Source organism: Drosophila novamexicana, unplaced genomic scaffold, assembly GCF_003285875.2.
Source record: "Drosophila novamexicana strain 15010-1031.04,08,12 unplaced genomic scaffold, DnovRS2.1 tig00000817-arrow-arrow-pilon, whole genome shotgun sequence".
Lineage (NCBI taxonomy): Eukaryota > Metazoa > Arthropoda > Insecta > Diptera > Drosophilidae > Drosophila > Drosophila novamexicana.
Window position 1 is genome coordinate 2,281,137 of NW_020824827.1, and position 17,454 is coordinate 2,298,590.

Here is a 17,454-nt window from a genome sequence, read left to right on the forward strand (position 1 = left end):
TATAGAAATGGAAATGGAAACGGCGCAAATGGAAAATAAAAATTCGAGCCTTAGTTATTTGCAGCGCAATTGGAACGCGTTGTTTTCAGTTCTGGGCTTTGGTCGGCTCACCACAGCTGTCAGCTCGTGTGATTGAGAGGCGCCCGACGCCCGCCTAGCTGTTGCATGGCAGTTTTTAATTTCGCCGATTTGTGGGCGGTCACAGAATCCAGCTTATATTTAGATGCAGATGCTCTACGGGAATTGCATTTAGAGCGAGTGGGCTGCAGCAACTAAAACGGCCTAAGGGCATTTGTGATCAGCCTAAAAGCACGCTACAAAATTTTAAAATTACTGACGGCCAACTATTCGTATGACGACTGAAACCAACTTTGTTCATTTTACTATAAATTATGACTAACTTGTAGAGATTATCGGTATATTAGATAGATCACGATGTCTTTTGGTCAATCTTTGAAGAAATGTCATATTTCTTATGAAACTATTCAGTTTTGCTTTTGAAGATCTCCAAGATCATCTGATCTAATCTTATCGTTCATTAAAAGCCATTTAATTTTGTTTTTAGTTGTTAAGATTTAAAAAGCTTTAGCGCGAATTTGTACCACAGATTCTTCGTAGTGCTGATAGTTGAGCGCAAGTTGAATGCTGTTTTAATAATTTATTTGGTGTGCACAGCAGGCTGCTCATTAAAACGCACACACGCACACCCTCACAGCCATACTAAAATATGGGGCCCTTGAGCAAAGCGCCACACTCACACGTTCTTGCATTTAGCAGGCGAGAGGCATAAGGCACGCACAGAGCACGCACTTGGCAGCGCCGGCATTGACTCGGTCGGTTGGCTGCCGCATATCACCTTAATTACAGGCAACAGTCTGAGTGCAGTCAGACGGCAAATGGAAGGTAGGCAAACGGCTTTTATGCTTGGCCTGTCATTGCCACGCCCTTGCTGCTGGTGATGCTGCCCCGGGTACTTCGTGCCATATTGTCGTTGGCGTTACGCTTTAGCGATTTAGCACTGTACTTGCACGGCGAGCAGGCGAATTCAGCTTGCACTTGACTGCTGATAAGCGTGTGATTTTTGCACACACGCACACACACACACACACACACCCACGCTAGGCAAGGCACACATTCATTGAAACAGCTGCCGTCATGGCCATGAATTCATGCGCCGTTGAGTTGCGTTTATGCCAGTTTTATGTTACATCTAAGTGAAATTTAAGGACTCCACTCAACAACGTTCTAAATCCAGTGCATAGTTGTATAAGCGGCGGATGGGGGTTCGGTTGGGTGATTTGCAGAAGGGCATTTGGGTGCGGCTTTTCACATGATGAGTTTGCCTACTGCGGAAGCAGGAAGCCATCAAGACAAACACACATACACACACACACAGGCAAGCACACACACGCCCGTTGGCAAACCAGAGGAGGCCGCAGGCAGCGTCCAAATCAGCAGCCAGAATTCAGGTTCGTCCACAGGTGCCACAGGACGTTGCCACTCGTTTCGACCACAGCTGGCAACGAGCTTGGGTTCCGGCCATTGTAGAGCAGCTTTCGTTTCGATTCTAATAACTCCAATTACATATGGCGGCTGGTTAAACCGTTGTGCATATGTGAACGTAGCTGTCTTTGTGCGCGTGTCTCTGTTGTGTGTTTGGGGTGGGGGTTGGTTCAACTTGTTGCTGGACTTTATGACATGCCTGCCACTTTATCCATGCTATTATTTCAAGGATTAACTGTGAAAGGACAACGCACGGCTGCACAACCAGACGCAGACACCGAAGTCGTAGCCGTTGGATAGGATTTGCTTTGGAAAACAAATCACACATAAAACGAGCTAACCAGGCAAATGGCATTGGGGCAGAGCGTGCGGGACGCAAAGTGAGAATAGAAATGGGGACGGCCAATTAGGCGGCAATGAAAGTTAGCTGGAAAGCAGCTTTCAGCTGCATCGAGCAATTGAGCAGAGATGAAAATATGTCAGCTTAAAATGTTTATTCCTGTATTGGTATTTACAAAACTAAGTAGTTGGCTTGATGGCGTGTGTGTGTGTACGGCTGTATGGATGTGTGTTATCAGGAGTGCGCTATCGAAGCTCACTTGACGCGAAAGCGGCGCAGAGCGGGCGGCAGATAATCCTGCTCAGACACCACATTGGCCGGCAGGTACTCAGAGCTAGGCGAGCGTGCTGCGCTTACGGGCGAGGCCGGCGCATTCGAGGCAAAGTTCAAGACTGGAGCGCGGCCTTCGTTGGAGATGCGTGAGGCGCCGGGTAATTGATTGTACTGGTTCTGAATGGCCAATTGGGCATTGGCCGCATCTTGTGGTGTGCGATATTTCACAAAGTGCACCTCGGGCTTGTTGGAGGAGCTCGACTTAAGCGCGTTGAGCTGCTTAGCCAGATTGGCAACATCTGCCTGTTTGCTGAGCACATAAATGGCGGTTTCCTGCTGGGCTGATTGCTTGGCCAGCTGCAGGGCGGCGCGCTCGAAGCCACGATTCTCGGGCGTGCGAATGAACACAACGCGTAGATTTTTCCTTAGCGAGTCGGCGATTTGCTGATTATTGATGCCGTCGTCGAACTGGTCCTCGGGCGCGGCATAGGTATAGAACTCCTTTTGGAACTCTTCGACCAGAGGCGCCGCCTGTGGAATGATGGCAACCGGAGCCGGTGCAGCAGCTGGCGCCGCAATGGGCAGTGAGAGCTCAGCCTCTCCATGCTGTTGCTGCGTGGCAGGCGCCAATCCGTTGCTGGGCACAAGAGAGAGGCCCTCATCCGCTTGGGCGACCGGCTGATAGTTGTAGCCCAAATTGTCGGCGCCACAAACGACTGCCCACAGGCATATCAGCTATGGAAGTGGGTGAAATTAGCCATGGGGCTGTTATCGATCGGTAGCACCTTAAGACTTACAATAAATGCACGCATTGTTTGTTTTCTTTGTTGTTCCACACGGCTGAAGCTAAGAGGTGAAACTAATGCTGGGAATCGAAGAGGCAGCGGCTTTTATAGGCGCAGTCGAGTGCAGCTCTATGGCGACTTATCCCCACCCCCAGCTTCCAATGAAAGCGCTTGGTAGCTGGCATCTGTGACCTTGGCAGCGAATGCGATATTAATTTGTTATTTATGCCATGCCAAAGTCATTAAAAAGCCGCACGCATTTAAATACAACCAAGTCAAGACGTCTAGTAGGCCCAGTCAGCATCTGCGGCCGTTTATCTTGGCTTCAACGCCGTCGCATTTTGATTTAAATGCACTTTACGACACCTATAAATATGCATGGGCCGCTTTGTCTCATTCTGTCACATTCCCCAATCCTAATGTTGTTGTTGGAAAAAAACCAAAACCTAAAAGACGTCCCACTCCAAAGCAGCATAGCTTATTGTGAACAAATAAACAGCTACCGATTTTGGCTGATAATATCCCAAGCGCTGCCTAAGCTAGTAATTATAATTTTCTTACTTTCCCGAAAGTTTCGCTTTTATCCACCCATCCTTGCTGCAGAATGCCTCAATACATTATGCCCAGGCGGCTAATAAAGTTTCTTGACTAATTTAAGCATTTTGAAATTCATGGATACCAAAAACAATACAAAACTTATTCTTGTAAGAGGGCTCTAGTCGGCAAGACACAACTAAGAGATACCCTGTGCAATTCTAAATAATTTTGAGTCAAGTCTTACCAAGTGCAAGGCAAAACATGTTTTAATGTTTCCGGGTCTAAGCTCTGTGTACATCAAACTTGAATATGCATATTACATTTTGTGATTCTAGCTCGTGTATCCTCCGTGTTATCCTATATGGCTAACCTGAAAGCCTATATAGCTGATTTGACAATCGAAGACGGGCACACATATCAACCTGATAAGCTCGAATCGGCTGTCGATACTCAGCATATATAAGCTTTATGGAGCCTTTTTTAGCCAGTTAGTTATATTCGCATAACACCATAATACCTGCCTTTACCCATAAAATACCCATCTTAAATTAATTATGCAAATAATAGAGATAAGAAATAGTAAATTATTTGAAATTTATTTTGCTGCAGTTGTATTTATTTTATTTAAATTATCAAGCATCAATTAAAATAAAAGAATTATCAAAAATATATAGTATGCGTTTTTAGGTGAAATGTATATCGGTTCCAAATTTGGAGTAAACAGTGTGCTAAAGTAATCAAATTCACATTTTTTTTTCGTACCAAACTCTTTCGTCATGCTGGGCTTTATTATATCATTCCACACTGGCTAGTTGCCTTCCGGAAAAAGTGTAGTACGAGGCTAGAAGAAACGAAACGCGCCTAATGTGGTCGTGATAGGCAAAACGATAAGTAAAAAGACCTGGGTAACAAGATTGGGAGCACGCAAACTTGAGGCTGAATTTGAGACGCTGGCGCTATGCTTGGACCTTGGACACACCTGTGTTGATATTTTGCAGCAACAACTTCAAGTCATGAGCCGCCAGCCGCCAGCCAGGATTAAAGCAGCTGGCAGGTACTCGTACCTGCAACGTTTCCCAAAGAGCGGCAAAAACCTGGCAGCTTTGACGTGACTGGCAAACTTTTTGGCAGGCGCCGCTAACGAGCTACGTTCTCTTAGGTACCGGTTCTCATGTTGCTCAAAAATTCTCAAACTAAAACTTGCTCAACAGATTTGTAGGGTCAGGATACCTTTTTTTACGACTGCACTTCAGTGTGCCACATGGCGGTGTGTGTTTGACCTCTGACACTAAAACAATTTGCAAAGCAACATGATGTCAGCCCGAGTGTCATCGTCAGCGCCGGCGCTGCCATAATTCAGTTGAAACATTCTTAAAGCACCGCTTGTCGTTAAGCTTCACGGATGGATAGCGCGTTAGCTGGTGGGACAAGTAGCTGGGCAGCCCCAACTCCGCGCATACCTCATTAAAAAGTTTTCCAGCGACAACGTCGACAGCAGCAGCAGACACATTGCTTAAGAAAATGTTAGCATGGACACAGATCGCATCGGGGGCGGGGCCTGGCCTGGCCTGAGTAGCACCATACCACCTTTATGATTATCTAAGAGATATCTTAAAGATAATCCGAAACAGTGCGGATGGCTCAACGCAAGCTCAAAAGTGAAATGTTTCGACTTGTCAGCCAACTCATTAATTATTCATAATACTGCGGTCAGGCCTGGGCCAGCTCTGTCATCTCTATTACCAAACATCTGTATACCCTAGCAGAGAATGTTACACCTTGATGACATTGATAACATCAAATGTAATATTGATATAAGGCAGTGCACGCAACATTTAAAATACGTAATAAATAGAAATAGAAATATAAATATACCCGAAAAGATTTAAGTCTGCTACTAATCAGTACTCGGATGTAAATTCTTGTTTTGATTGAAATAAAAAATTATTTTTCTTTTTCTGTATAGCCTAACAGAGAATGTTACACTTTGCTGACATTGATAACATCAAAGGTAGCATTTATATAAGGCACTGCACGTAAAATTTAAAATATATTATAATTATAAATATAAATATGCCTGAAGAGTATTAGGTGTGCTACTCCGAAAATTGTTTTTGTTTTGATAAAAATCAAAAATTATTTTTCATGTTAAGCCACAAATTTAAGGCAGTGAGGAGACCCTCTTGGCGCAAGCTATTCGAAGTGCTCAATTTTGACAAGATAATATAATGACATTGAAACTGAATTGCAAACATTTTAATTAGGTAGAAGACAATAATTATCATGAAAATGTTACTTTTTACTTTTAAGATAGATTATAAAGCAAAACTAATTAAAAATCTTTAAAAAGCTAAGATTTGATTAAATAACTTTTCTAAAATATTCAAATTGACACAAAAACAATGTAATTAAAAATGTGTAACCGGAATTGAGTTTTCTTTAAGAGAAAATATATGTATGTGCTGTTAGGATATTGAAGAAAAACCGTCTCCTTGATTATCCAGCCCAAACATAAGAAGCGAAAGAATTGCAAAAACTGATTGCTTTTATTTTCTATTTATTTCTAAGTATTTATATTTAGCAGTCTTTGGCACTGGTCCTTTTTAATCTACGCCTAACGCCGCTGCGCTCGAGGCAAATATGGCCGAAAGAGCGCCTGCAGCTTGGCGGCTTCCAGTTCCCTCGCCTGTTCGTCAGTCTCGTACTCTGTAGCATCCTTGGGCAAGATCTTGAACACCACTGGATCGGGCTGTGCCAAATGCTGCGGTGGGTTGAGGTGAATGACATTTGCGGTTTCCACGGCATGGCTATAGCTGTTGCCCGGCAGCTGATCGTAATTGGCCCGCAGCCTGCTCAGAGCCCGAGTTACATCGGCGGGCGTGCGATATTTGACAAAGTGAACTGTTGGCCTGTGACCTGCCTGCTGCTCAATGGCTGCCCTTTGTTCGGCCAATGCGGCCGCATCCATATGACGCTGGAGCACGTAGATATCCAAAGCTTTGCTCGCCGCCAGCTGCTTGGCCGTCAGCGTGAACAGACTTGTCTCCGGCGTGCGTATGAAAACAACCTGCTGCGGAGGTGCGAGTGCTGTGGCAAGCTGGCGAGCTGCTTGCAGGGGCAAGCTCTGATCGTCCTCGGGTGGTGCAGTGTAGCTGAAATACTCCGTCACAAGGGGACGGGGTGAATATTCATTGTTGGCTGGCAAGTAGGCGTTGTTCGGGTCAAAGGCATGGCTGGTGCAGAGACACAGCCAAAGGCTCTGTGGCAAGTGAGAAGTGGAAATTTCATCAGCCGGAGTGTAGTTACACCATGTTGCAGCCTGGAAAACTTTTATCTTACCATTAGGGCGCGCATGTTTGTTCCACGTTGGGTTTCGCTTTGCGGCCTGCAGCGGCTGATTTTTAGCGCTTGAAGCTCAGCTCGATTATAATCTAGTCACAGCAACAAAACCATCCTTATATACGACACAAACAACAAAACTGAGATTTCGGCTGCGTTGACTTTGTTTGCATTGTTTTTTTTTTCTGCTTTGGATTTTGGCTTTGTTTATGGATTTTAAAAAGATTTTTGCACACATTTGTGCTCTGCTTGTTGTATTTGCCTGATCCGATTATCCATGTTAATGTCGCTCAGTTTGGAAATGCAAATTTGGTGGCTTGCCAGTGACAAAGCCGAAGCCAAAAACTCATGTGAGTTTGACCTGAGCTCGACTTGAACTTGAATTAATTCGCATAAAATTTACAAATGAGCTCCCAATTTGAATTAGTTATCAAATTATTTTCATATGCGATTTCTGCCCGCTGCCATAGACGGATACATTTGTTTTGATTCCAACACAATTACCCCTCCGCCCCTGCCAGCACAACACACTATTGTATTATACTTGCACTTGAATTTGATTTGATGATCGCGTTTTATGTCTGTTGTTTGGGTTAATTTACACGTCGTTTTCGTGTTTTTGTTTTGTTTAATTTAATAAGCTGACAAGCCTCGCTCTAGATCTTAACCGATAATCAGCTTAACGTAATTAACAACCTTATCTACATATTCTTAGAAAAAACAGAAATATCTGTAGAGATAATGGCAAGTTTATTGTCTTAAAAGCTTGAAACATATGTATCTGACAGTCTTATGGTGCTACTACTTAAATGTCTTAATCTGAGGTTTTTAGAAGTGGGCGCGTCTTCGGATCTTCTGAGGTGTCAGATAGCTTTTTGAGATAGATGGCAGATACGTTTTCTCAGTGGGAAACACCATGCGACTGTCTGAACGGTGTCTTTCATTGACTCGAAAATCGATACGTCGTGATCTTGCAGTGCGTGCGTCCAAGTCATAGGGACTAGGAGCCAGCTGCTGCTCTGGTAAAGGCAGTGAAGGCAAATCAAGGCGACCCTGATCTGCACCTCCTTCGTAGGGCTGTGGTAAGCTGCCATAGTTGGGCAAGGGGGGAAGATAGGTTGGATGCGGTTCAGGCGGCACAGCTGATAGCTCTTGGGGATAGTAACCGTGCGGTGCCAATGGCTGCTTGTCCGGATAGTAGGCCTGAGGGGCCGGCTCCGTGGTCTGCGAGTAACCCAATGATGGCTGCTGCAAGGACTCCAATGACTGAGACGTGGCTCCTCCGTACTGCGCCTGAATGTGCTGCTGCGCCTGCAAAGCCTCCTCCTCCGTCCTGTATTTGACAAAATGAACTTGTGGCTTGTGTTTATGTTGCGTCTGCAGAACGCTCAGTTTGCTTGCCAATTCATGCGGATCCGTTTGCTTGTTCAGCACATAGATCGCAGTTTTATCCTCGTTGGTTTGTGTGGCCAGAGCGTGGAGGGCGCTATCGACGACCCTGTTCTCGGGCGCCTTGATGAACACCACCTGTAAGTTTTTCTTTGACTGCGTCGATATCTTGTGCTCTATCAGGTCAGACTCATCGACCGAGTCGTAGGGTGCTTCGAATGCGTAGAAGTGCTTCTGATAATCTGCATGGTCTTCATAATGGTCCGTGCCGTGATGGTTGTCTAATGCCTCTGCTTCATAGCCAAGACCTGGAGAATTTGGCTGATAATCGTAGCCCAGCTCCGCCGAGCATATAGCTAAGAGAGTTAAAAACTACGAAAAATATTGGTTAAACGGGGCTCCAATCTCATCGTTTAAAAACTGCCTTACCACAATTTTCCGCATGCTGTAGGCGCAGCAAAAACCAACGATCATTTGTCTAGCAGTCCACAATCCGATGAGCGTTTTATAATATTGGCTTGCAGACTGTAGGGCCAAGTATGGAATAATGATGGCAGAGGCTCGCCGTAAAAGGTAAATAGTTCAATGTTAGCCTGTTCAAATATTACAACATTTGCTATGCCAAAAAGTTGTGCAAATTTTAAAGTTTCAACAATATTTCATTATAATTATTATTATTATTTATTTAAAAACTTGCAATTTGAACTAAACAAAAATTATTTACAATGGGCTAACATATGCGTGGCTATCAGTTATGGTCAGTCTGGAGTCAATAGCTAGCTGCTCCCAAAGACGACTCCTAAAGGCGACTGCGCAGCACCGATGCGGGCAGATACGAGTTCAAGGGCTCTTGCACAGCTGGCGCAGCTTGGGCGGGTCCGCGGGATGCAAAGTTCAGCACGGATGCAACGCCGCCATCCTGATTAATGGAGACACCGCCCAGCTGATCGTACTGACCCTGAATGGCGCGTTGGGCATTGATGGCATCTTCAGTCGTGCGGTACTTGACGAAGTGCACCTGCGGCTTCTGATAGGTGTTGGAGCGAATGTTGTTCAGCTTGTTGCCAAGATCATTGATATCGGCCTGCTTGTTCAGCACATAAATTGCGGTTTGTTGTTCGGCTGCCTGCTTGGACAGCGCCAATGCAGCATCTTGCACACCACTGTATTCGGGTCCCTTAATGAATACAACACGCAGGTTCTTGCGAAGATTATTTGACAGCTGATCTTGGTTGATGGGCTCGTTGAAATCGCGCTCGTCTGCTGTGTAGGTGACGAACTCCTTGAGCAGCTCAGCAGGGGCTTGGTATGCCTGCTCAGCGGGTGCCGGTGCAGCAAAACCTGGTTCAATAGCTCCAGTTTCCGCAGGTGGAATATATGCAGCTTGGCCAACAGCGCTGGGCGTGTAGGAGATGGGCTGATCCACAGGCTGGTAGTTGTATCCCAATCTCTCAGCGTAGACTACGGCCAGCAGGCAAATTGTCTATGAAAGCAATGTTGTTAATCGTATGATTTGAGTATGTTTATTGGTATTTTGTAGATCCTGTCAATACTCACAATAAGGACACGCATTTTGTATATTTTTAAGATAATACTACCGAACTATTGGACGTATCGAGCTGAACTCTGTTGTTAGCTTTAACACCCACGCTTTTTATGCGATACGAAATCGTTTTGGAAATGCTGCGTTTTTTTGCACCACAATCAATTTACGATATCGTTTTTTATTGGTCATCTTTAATTTGTGCACCACATTAAGCGGTATTTGCCAATTTCAATTCGCTGCTCACTTTTTCTTTTATTTCAGCTGATTATGTTTTTATGTCGCAGCATTTTTTATCGCATTTTCGCAGTTTTACCTATCTTTTGCCATTTACTGCACCACATGTGCCAATTTTAGATGACCTCCTTATTTGACAAGGGCGAACTAGCCTCTGGAATTCCAGACAAGAAATTAAAACATCGAACTACTTCTATTAGTTAAACAACTATTTGATTTACTGAGCCACGTGACGTCAATACACCACATCGACCCAACCATAGCTTGAATCTTAATTAAATTGAAATTAAAAATAAAAACTAAAATTTATTTTTAAAGACAAAATAATTGGTCTTATCTTGATGTTATTGGCTCTAAGATGTAGGGATGGGTAATTTCGACCTATGTCTATATAAGATATTTGAGCGAACCATTCTTAAATGCGATGATATTTAGAAGCTAAATTTATCTAGAAATACCATGGACAAAAACCCAAAGGTCGTGAAAATCTAATGAAATCGACTAAGTTATGTAGGTGGAGATTTTAACCTATATAGGATATTTGTGAGTACCATTTTTAGATAAATTTTGACCAGGAATAAAGAGGCCAAGCCATCAACGAAGACCGAAACCTCCGATGAGATTTAACAGAGTTATCGGCGTTGGAAATGTTGACTTATTTAGACTCTATTTAGGATACAAGCGGGTATACCTGGCTTTGCCCTCTCAAAGAGTTTTGAAAATGGGTTTTAAGCCGATCGGACGACAACAAAAGACTTTCATACAAACGATTTCTCGCGATTTTTCCACTCATGTGGGTGGAATTAACTGAAGCCCCGTTTTAACGTGCACCTCCATCACATTAGGTAACTACAGTGATTCGGGCTGTGCGTTGATCACCAATCAGCCAGTCAGGACAAACAGTTTTATATAAAGAGATTTACGGCTTAGGGTAGAAAAACGTGTTTTTTGGATTAACAATTAATATTTAAATTATTTAAAAAACTCCTATGATATAATCTTGCTAATAATTTTACTAACAAAGACACTTTATTCAATCTTAAATATTATTAACTATTATAAACATAAACATAATAAAAAGTGGATGTTTTAAAAGCCATTAAAATTTTAATGATTATCTATTGCCATTTTAAAATAAAAGATGCATTTATATTTCTTGGTTCGCAAAAAGAATGTATGAATTTGTAGTGGTATTGACTACGTCTGACTGATGAAGTAATATAATAAAAGTGAATATTTTACTAACTTACTATAATGTGCTTTTTATATTATGCACTGGGTCGATTAAGTATAACTTAGCTAGAGTATTTATATAACATTATAAAAATTTATAATTTCCCGACATGACTTCGCCCGCGTCCAGGCTTGTTAAATGTAAAATGTATTCATAACAAGGTTCCATCCCCGAACATACATTTCACGGCATTTCAATTCACAAAACAATCAAAAGAAAATAAAAATCTAAACTATTTTTTAAATTCCCATTCATTCTCATATTCTATTTTATTTTGTTCATTTTGATTAAACTTTTTTTGTATATTTGACACTTATATAAAATGTATGCCCAATTGACAATTGAATTCTTTCCTCATTTGCAGGCTGGTCTTTAATGATACCTAAAATAAACTGATGTGGTTTTTTATTTATATTTATGCAAATAGAGGATAGTGGGTGCTCTTGAATATAGCATCTATTGTCTCTGCTTGTTATTGGCCATTCATGCGATCGCTCTGTTTTTACTCATACATAATGCAGTGAACTGGCTTTGGCTGGCCTAGTCGTGATTGTTCCGTGTTGCAGTTGCCATAAATTTGGGTGCCAATAGTTTGTCTAACCTTTTACTTCACGCAGATTAACATTTTAATTATTATCCAAAAATTTCGTTTTGCGCCTCTTGTACAATAGGCGTACACACAAAATGACAAAATGTTAATTTTTATTGGTTTCCACTGGGCGTCGATGATATCGTCACAGCGCTGGAATTTTTATGGCTCACAGTGAACATCGAATGCCACCTTTTTTTTGGACAGTGTTACATGGAAATTATATTAGGTGCCTTTTATAAAAAAGAAATGACTCTATCGTTAGACAGACTTTTATATGGGGTCGGAGATTAGAAACATATGCTGGATACATTTTAAATAAGTGTATTTGAATTATTTGACAAATCAATAGATAACAGAGGCTCAACAAAACAGTTGATAAAATATACTTAGAGACGGTAACGCAGACGACGGAGGACAGACGAGGGCAGGTAAGAGTTCTCTGGAATTTGAGCACTCTGCTGACGGTACTGTGGAGCCGAGGCAAAGTTCAGAGCATTGGCCACACCTCCATTGTGAGACTGGCTAGTGCCTCCCAGCTGATCGTACTGTGATTGGATGGCACGCTGTGCATTGGCAGCATCCTCGGGAGTGCGGTACTTGACGAAGTGCACCTCGGGCTTGTTGTTGCTGTTGCTGCGAATGGCGTTCAGCTTGTTGGCCAGATCACCGATGTCGGCCTGCTTGTTCAGGACATAGATGGCGGTCTGTTGCTCGGCAGCCTGCTTGGCCAGAGCCAGAGCAGCGTTCTCCAGACCACGGTTCTCGGGACCCTTGATGAAAACAACGCGGAGACCCTTGTTGACGGAACTAGAAGCACGCTCCAAAGCTTGTGGCTCATCGAAATCTTCTTCGTTGGCAGTGAACGTGAAGAATTCCTTGTTCAGCTCAGAGGATGGGGCAGCGTTGTAACTGACGGGTCCATTCAATCCAGAGCTTCCCAGACCAGAGCCGCCCAATCCAGAGCTACCCAGTCCAGAGCTGCCCAGTCCAGAGACGCCAAGTCCTGAGCTGCCCAGTCCAGAGTCATCGATATCAAGGGATCCTGAGCTGGATCCTCCAAGGGAGCCAACTCCGAGACCTCCAGAGCTGACACTTCCGCTGCCGGGAGCGAACGACAGTCCTGAGCTGGAGTGTCCTACCGGCTGGTAGTTGTAGCCAAGTTTATCGGCACAGGCAACGGCCACAAGGCACAAGACGATGAATGCGCGCATCTTTGGGGTTCTAGTTCTAGTCGGAGCTGCGAGCACGGAATGATGTGGTCAAGAGGTGAGGTGCCAGTTTTATACCAAGATGAATATCACCCTCAGAATAAGCGTTTAAAAATTATGCTGGAAATCAAGATAAGGTTCGCCCCAATATGTTGTCGAACATGTTTTATTTTTTTTAAGGCGGCTTTGATTATTGCCTGAACCGAGCGACAGCTGTGGCGGCGGCGTTGATAAAAATTTGATGAACCTCGGCTTGAAAAGAAAATTTTTATGCAAATTAACCAACACGTATTGACGCCAACAGCGCAGTCGACGGCGACAGAGACTACTCTGGCAGCAGCAGCAGCAGCAGAAGCAGCTCTAAATTGTTTGGCTGTTCGGTAGCCAAATTCTTTTGTTCGTTCATTTTGTTATGCAAATCGAACCCGAACCGATTGAAAGTGAAACTCTGGCTAATGGCCACAAATATTTGTATATTTAGGCCAATATGCGAGCTAAATAATATTAAACTGCTCGGCGCCACGGTTTTGGGCATTGTTTGGTTTAGCTCAATGCAATTTGTCAGACAATTCAAACGAAATCAATTTAGGAAACTCGTGGGTTGATCTCACATACATAACATATGTTGATCTAAATCAACAACATTTAAGTACATTTGTATGTGGCGATATTCAAAAACATGACCGAAGCGTAATATGCTGTCGTAGAACTTGTATTTCTAATTTGTACATTTTCTTTAATAGGTCGACATCCTAATTCAACCTGCTGAACCCGTTTGTCAAACGAAAAAACCCAAATCCGTTTCCAAATTAAAATTCGCGTCATTTTAATAAAACCAAATTCCTAGGCGAAAAACATGCTCTGTCTAAAAATAAACCAAATTTAAATCTAATTAAAAACGGAACCATCAAAAGTTATCGGCCCACAAATACTCTGTACCCACACTTAAAGTCCCATTCCAAGGTTTAAATTGTCTTAACGTTTATTTCCGTTTTCCTATCTAAGTCTGTAACCGATCGTCTGGTAAAAAGTTTCATCAATTTTTCATATATCGCCACTTACCGTACACATACTGTAGAATATTCGGCATTTTATTTATAAAACAGTAAGAAGTTCTAGTCGGGAGCTCCCGACTAGGGAATACCCTGAACCCTCTTATTCCAAAGTTTCCACTGGCTCTACTCAACAGCCACACCAATAATTGAGTCTTGTTGAGATAGAAAACGAATTAAACTAACTCGATCTGCGCGGGCACTAGGAGGAGCTCTAGTCTCCAGCTTTTATAGGTTCAGATATCCTTGCGTTCAAACATACTGACGGACGGGCAGACAGACGGACATGTGTAGATCGACTCGGCTAATCAAGAATATATATTCGGAGATGCTTTCTTCTACCTATTACATACATTTGCACACATACATTATACCGTTTTTACCCATTTTCAATGGGTTCAGGGTATAATGAAAGCATCAAAGGAATTAATTTTTGTCCTCATGAAAACCAATACACAATAGCTATTAAATTTTTTGTATCGTATCCTATCGTTTTTGGACATTATCATGAAAATTTTGACAAAAATAAATATATATAAATATATATTTGTAGGTACATCGAGTGTTATGTGTTATTTTTAGCACGCTTTTTTAAAAATTTTTTTGGTAAAGGGTATAAGAAGTAAGTATCATCTATATTTTTTTTTAAATATGTAAATATTTTAAATAACAAATTTTATTTTCGCAACAATAAGTCAACAATAACAATAACAAAAACAGATCAAAGTCTAAGTTCGAAGATCTTAGAAACGGAAACGGCGCAGAATGTTTGCTGGCAGATAGGTACTACCCGGAGTCACAGGTGGAACATATGAGGAAACAGGCTCCGCAGCTTCGGGTTCAGCCGCCTGTGGCGCTGGTGCAGAAGCCTCTGGGGCGGCAGCTGGCGCTGGTGCCTTGGATGCAAAGTCAATAACGGGGGCAACACCACCATCCTGACGGGAGGCTGATCCACCCAGCTGATCGTACTGTCCTTCAATGGCCTGCTGAGCTTTGGCAGCATCCTCAGGGGTGCGGTACTTGACGAAATGCACCTCGGGCTTGTTGTTGGTGTTGCTACGGATGGCATTCAGCTTGTTGGCCAGATCAGCAATGTCGGCCTGGTTGTTCAGGACATAGATGGCAGTATCTTGCTGGCCGGCCTGCTTGGACAGGGCCAGAGCAGCTTGCTCCAGGCCACGGCTCTCAGGTCCCTTGATAAAGACAACGCGCAGAGCTTTGTTCAGCGAGCCTGAAACTTTCTCAGATCCAGCTGCATCTTGGAAGTCCTCTTCGTTCGCTGTGTAGGTGAAAAATTCCTTTTGCAGCTCGGGCTGTGCTGCGGCATAGTTCGGAGCTTCAGCGGATGGTTCAGCAATGGACCCGCTTGGCTGGTAGCTGGGCTCCACACTTGAAGGCTGGGCGAAGCCTGCGTTAGTGGAATCAGAAGCGGGGCCAGGTCCAGATGCATACGAGGGCGACACATTACTGGCGTCGCCGCCAGGCGCAAATGAGAGTCCAGTGCCCGAGTGAGCCACCGGCTGATAATTGTAGCCAAGTTTGTCAGCGCTGGCCAAAGCCGCGAGGCAACAGCATAGAAAAACGGAAAAGTGTCGCATGTTTAGACTGTTCGAGTTGGCCGCTGAATCTGATGGGTTAGCAGATGGCTTCTTGGTTTTTATGCAGGTGCCTATGTGGAGCACTTACCGTTATGCAAAGCGCTTGAATAAAATGGTCAAATTATGCAATAGTTCCTCTCGACTGCCGGCTAGTTAATATGCAAAAGAACCGCTTGATTGGACATCCACTCTGAGTTTATGGTTCCTTAGCTGGCCGGAGAAGAAGATCTTGATCGCGTTGCCGTCACCGATACCGGCACTATAAAATATTCTGCATTTCAAAATAATTCTCATTATTGCCGTTTCTTCTTTTAAAAAGCCTTGACGAAATGTTTCTGTTTATCTCTATAATCAGTATAAATCGAGCTTTAATGAGTAGCTTGTTGGCTGACTGGCCAATAGATCGTAAACTAAAATCTATGCGATACACTTGCCTATTTCATAAACATTTGTGCAATCAACACGGGATCCGCTGTGTTATCCAAAGGCACTCGAAAATCAAGCAAAACATGCAAATGATGGGTCGCATTATAACAAAACATATTTTAACGATCCGCGAAATTTAAATTGGTTTGTCGCAGCTTTACGGCTTTGTGCTCTGCTTTATGCTAATGTTGCGGGTGGAGGCGACCTTCCGCAGCCGGCAATGGACGTGGAGTTTGAATGGCGTCGGAAGTGCCGACGACTTCATTTCTAAAAATAAATGCCATCTTTTCGATCGATTAGCTAATTTGCCGCTCAGCTTGCAGCGCGATGTCAGCACTAAATAAGATCATTTAATAATTGGATGTTTAATAAATTACTTGGCGCCGCTCATTTGCCAATTGCTTTGACTGATTGCAATTAAAACAAAGTCTGCTATCCTTTTTCGCTGTTTTGCCAAGTTATAGTAAGCTCTGCACCTACGATGACGCAAATCATAAAAGAAATAATGCTTCTTCGCACTGAAAAAACCTATGCAGCTTTAGAGGCATTAGCTAATTGGTCTGTCTTATTATCTTATCTTATCCATTATCTATAATATATTGTAATAAAGGTAAATACAGCGACTCTCAAATACATAGACATACTTAACCAAAATGCGTGCCATTATTTATCATCTTCTGCTTGGTAACCGTTTCCTGCGCATAAGCCGAGCTACAAAAATTAGCCTGTTGGACATTCCGACTCTAGCCTAAGGTTTTACAACAAGCCCGAGGAGCACATCGTTATATATTGTAACCCTGATGCTGCCAACGCTCAGCGCGACATTCACGGAGAGTATTATCAGTCTACCATAAAATGAATAAGCATGCCGTGGATCTGAGAGGCAAGCAGCAACCTTTCTTTGAGCATCAAGGTTTTTGCTCTATAAAACATTTCTAGCCCTAGTTTGGCCCTGAGCATGTCAAATTCAGCAAGATCACACTGAAAAAATAAGGTTGTACACACCTTGGGTCATCCGCAAAAGGGCATGATGCCTTAAATTTTATACCTTAGGCGACCTACTTCAACAGCCGTCTACCACCCATATGGCCTGCCTCTCCGCTTACCATGATATACTTGGAAGAAGGCTTTGCAGAAAATAGCGCTGGACTCAACAATTAATTTAAAAAACAACGTCAAGCCCCTTATTGTACAGTTAATTCTAAGGAAAAGTATTAATAAATCAATTTAAGAAAATATTAGTTTCTTAAATGTTACATGGTATACATGCGAAAATTATATTATCGTATATTCCAGTAAGCTGGAATCTGGAAGATTCACTCCAGATACTTTTTGTATCTTTCAGGTAATTACAAATGCATCAAATGGTTACTTTTATATCTCAGAAGTATTCTAAAA

The 17,454-nt window shown here is 43.0% G+C and overlaps 6 protein-coding genes across 6 annotated transcripts; all 6 read right to left on the reverse strand.

Annotated features, from left to right (window-relative positions):
* Positions 1-2,098: 2,098 nt before the first annotated feature.
* LOC115764104 lies at positions 2,099-2,928 on the reverse strand. The gene is made up of 2 exons (XM_030706956.1): positions 2,914-2,928; positions 2,099-2,851 (listed from the first exon to the last, which is right to left on the reverse strand). Exons 1-2 carry the CDS (start codon positions 2,926-2,928, stop codon positions 2,099-2,101), a joined length of 768 nt encoding a protein of 255 aa, XP_030562816.1.
* A 3,124-nt stretch (positions 2,929-6,052) lies between these two features.
* Positions 6,053-6,792, reverse strand: LOC115764208. Its single transcript, XM_030707098.1, has 2 exons — positions 6,778-6,792; positions 6,053-6,697 (listed from the first exon to the last, which is right to left on the reverse strand). The coding sequence occupies exons 1-2, from the start codon at positions 6,790-6,792 to the stop codon at positions 6,053-6,055; spliced, it is 660 nt and encodes a 219-aa protein (XP_030562958.1).
* Positions 6,793-7,605: 813 nt separating this feature from the next.
* On the reverse strand, positions 7,606-8,640 carry LOC115764209. Its single transcript, XM_030707099.1, has 2 exons — positions 8,596-8,640; positions 7,606-8,538 (listed from the first exon to the last, which is right to left on the reverse strand). The coding sequence occupies exons 1-2, from the start codon at positions 8,638-8,640 to the stop codon at positions 7,606-7,608; spliced, it is 978 nt and encodes a 325-aa protein (XP_030562959.1).
* A 325-nt stretch (positions 8,641-8,965) lies between these two features.
* Positions 8,966-9,738, reverse strand: LOC115764095. Its single transcript, XM_030706948.1, has 2 exons — positions 9,724-9,738; positions 8,966-9,649 (listed from the first exon to the last, which is right to left on the reverse strand). Exons 1-2 carry the CDS (start codon positions 9,736-9,738, stop codon positions 8,966-8,968), a joined length of 699 nt encoding a protein of 232 aa, XP_030562808.1.
* Positions 9,739-12,106: 2,368 nt separating this feature from the next.
* Positions 12,107-13,770, reverse strand: LOC115764042. The gene is made up of 2 exons (XM_030706882.1): positions 13,074-13,770; positions 12,107-13,009 (listed from the first exon to the last, which is right to left on the reverse strand). Exon 2 carries the CDS (start codon positions 12,981-12,983, stop codon positions 12,159-12,161), a length of 825 nt encoding a protein of 274 aa, XP_030562742.1. The 5' UTR covers positions 12,984-13,009; positions 13,074-13,770; the 3' UTR covers positions 12,107-12,158.
* A 1,005-nt stretch (positions 13,771-14,775) lies between these two features.
* LOC115764107 lies at positions 14,776-15,630 on the reverse strand. Its single transcript, XM_030706962.1, has one exon. It carries the CDS (start codon positions 15,628-15,630, stop codon positions 14,776-14,778), a length of 855 nt encoding a protein of 284 aa, XP_030562822.1.
* Between the last annotated feature and the right edge of the window lie 1,824 nt (positions 15,631-17,454).

Excerpts from the sequence above, each read along its gene's own strand:
- LOC115764209 (XM_030707099.1), bottom strand. The coding sequence starts at position 8,640 with ATGATCGTTGGTTTTTGCTGCGCCTACAGCATGCGGAAAATTGTG. Across the intron at positions 8,539-8,595 it reads ACAGCATGCGGAAAATTGTG|TTTTTAACTCTCTTAGCTAT; the intron begins GTAAGGCAGTTT and ends TATTTTTCGTAG.
- LOC115764042 (XM_030706882.1), bottom strand. The coding sequence starts at position 12,983 with ATGCGCGCATTCATCGTCTTGTGCCTTGTGGCCGTTGCCTGTGCCGAT.
- LOC115764107 (XM_030706962.1), bottom strand. The coding sequence starts at position 15,630 with ATGCGACACTTTTCCGTTTTTCTATGCTGTTGCCTCGCGGCTTTGGCC.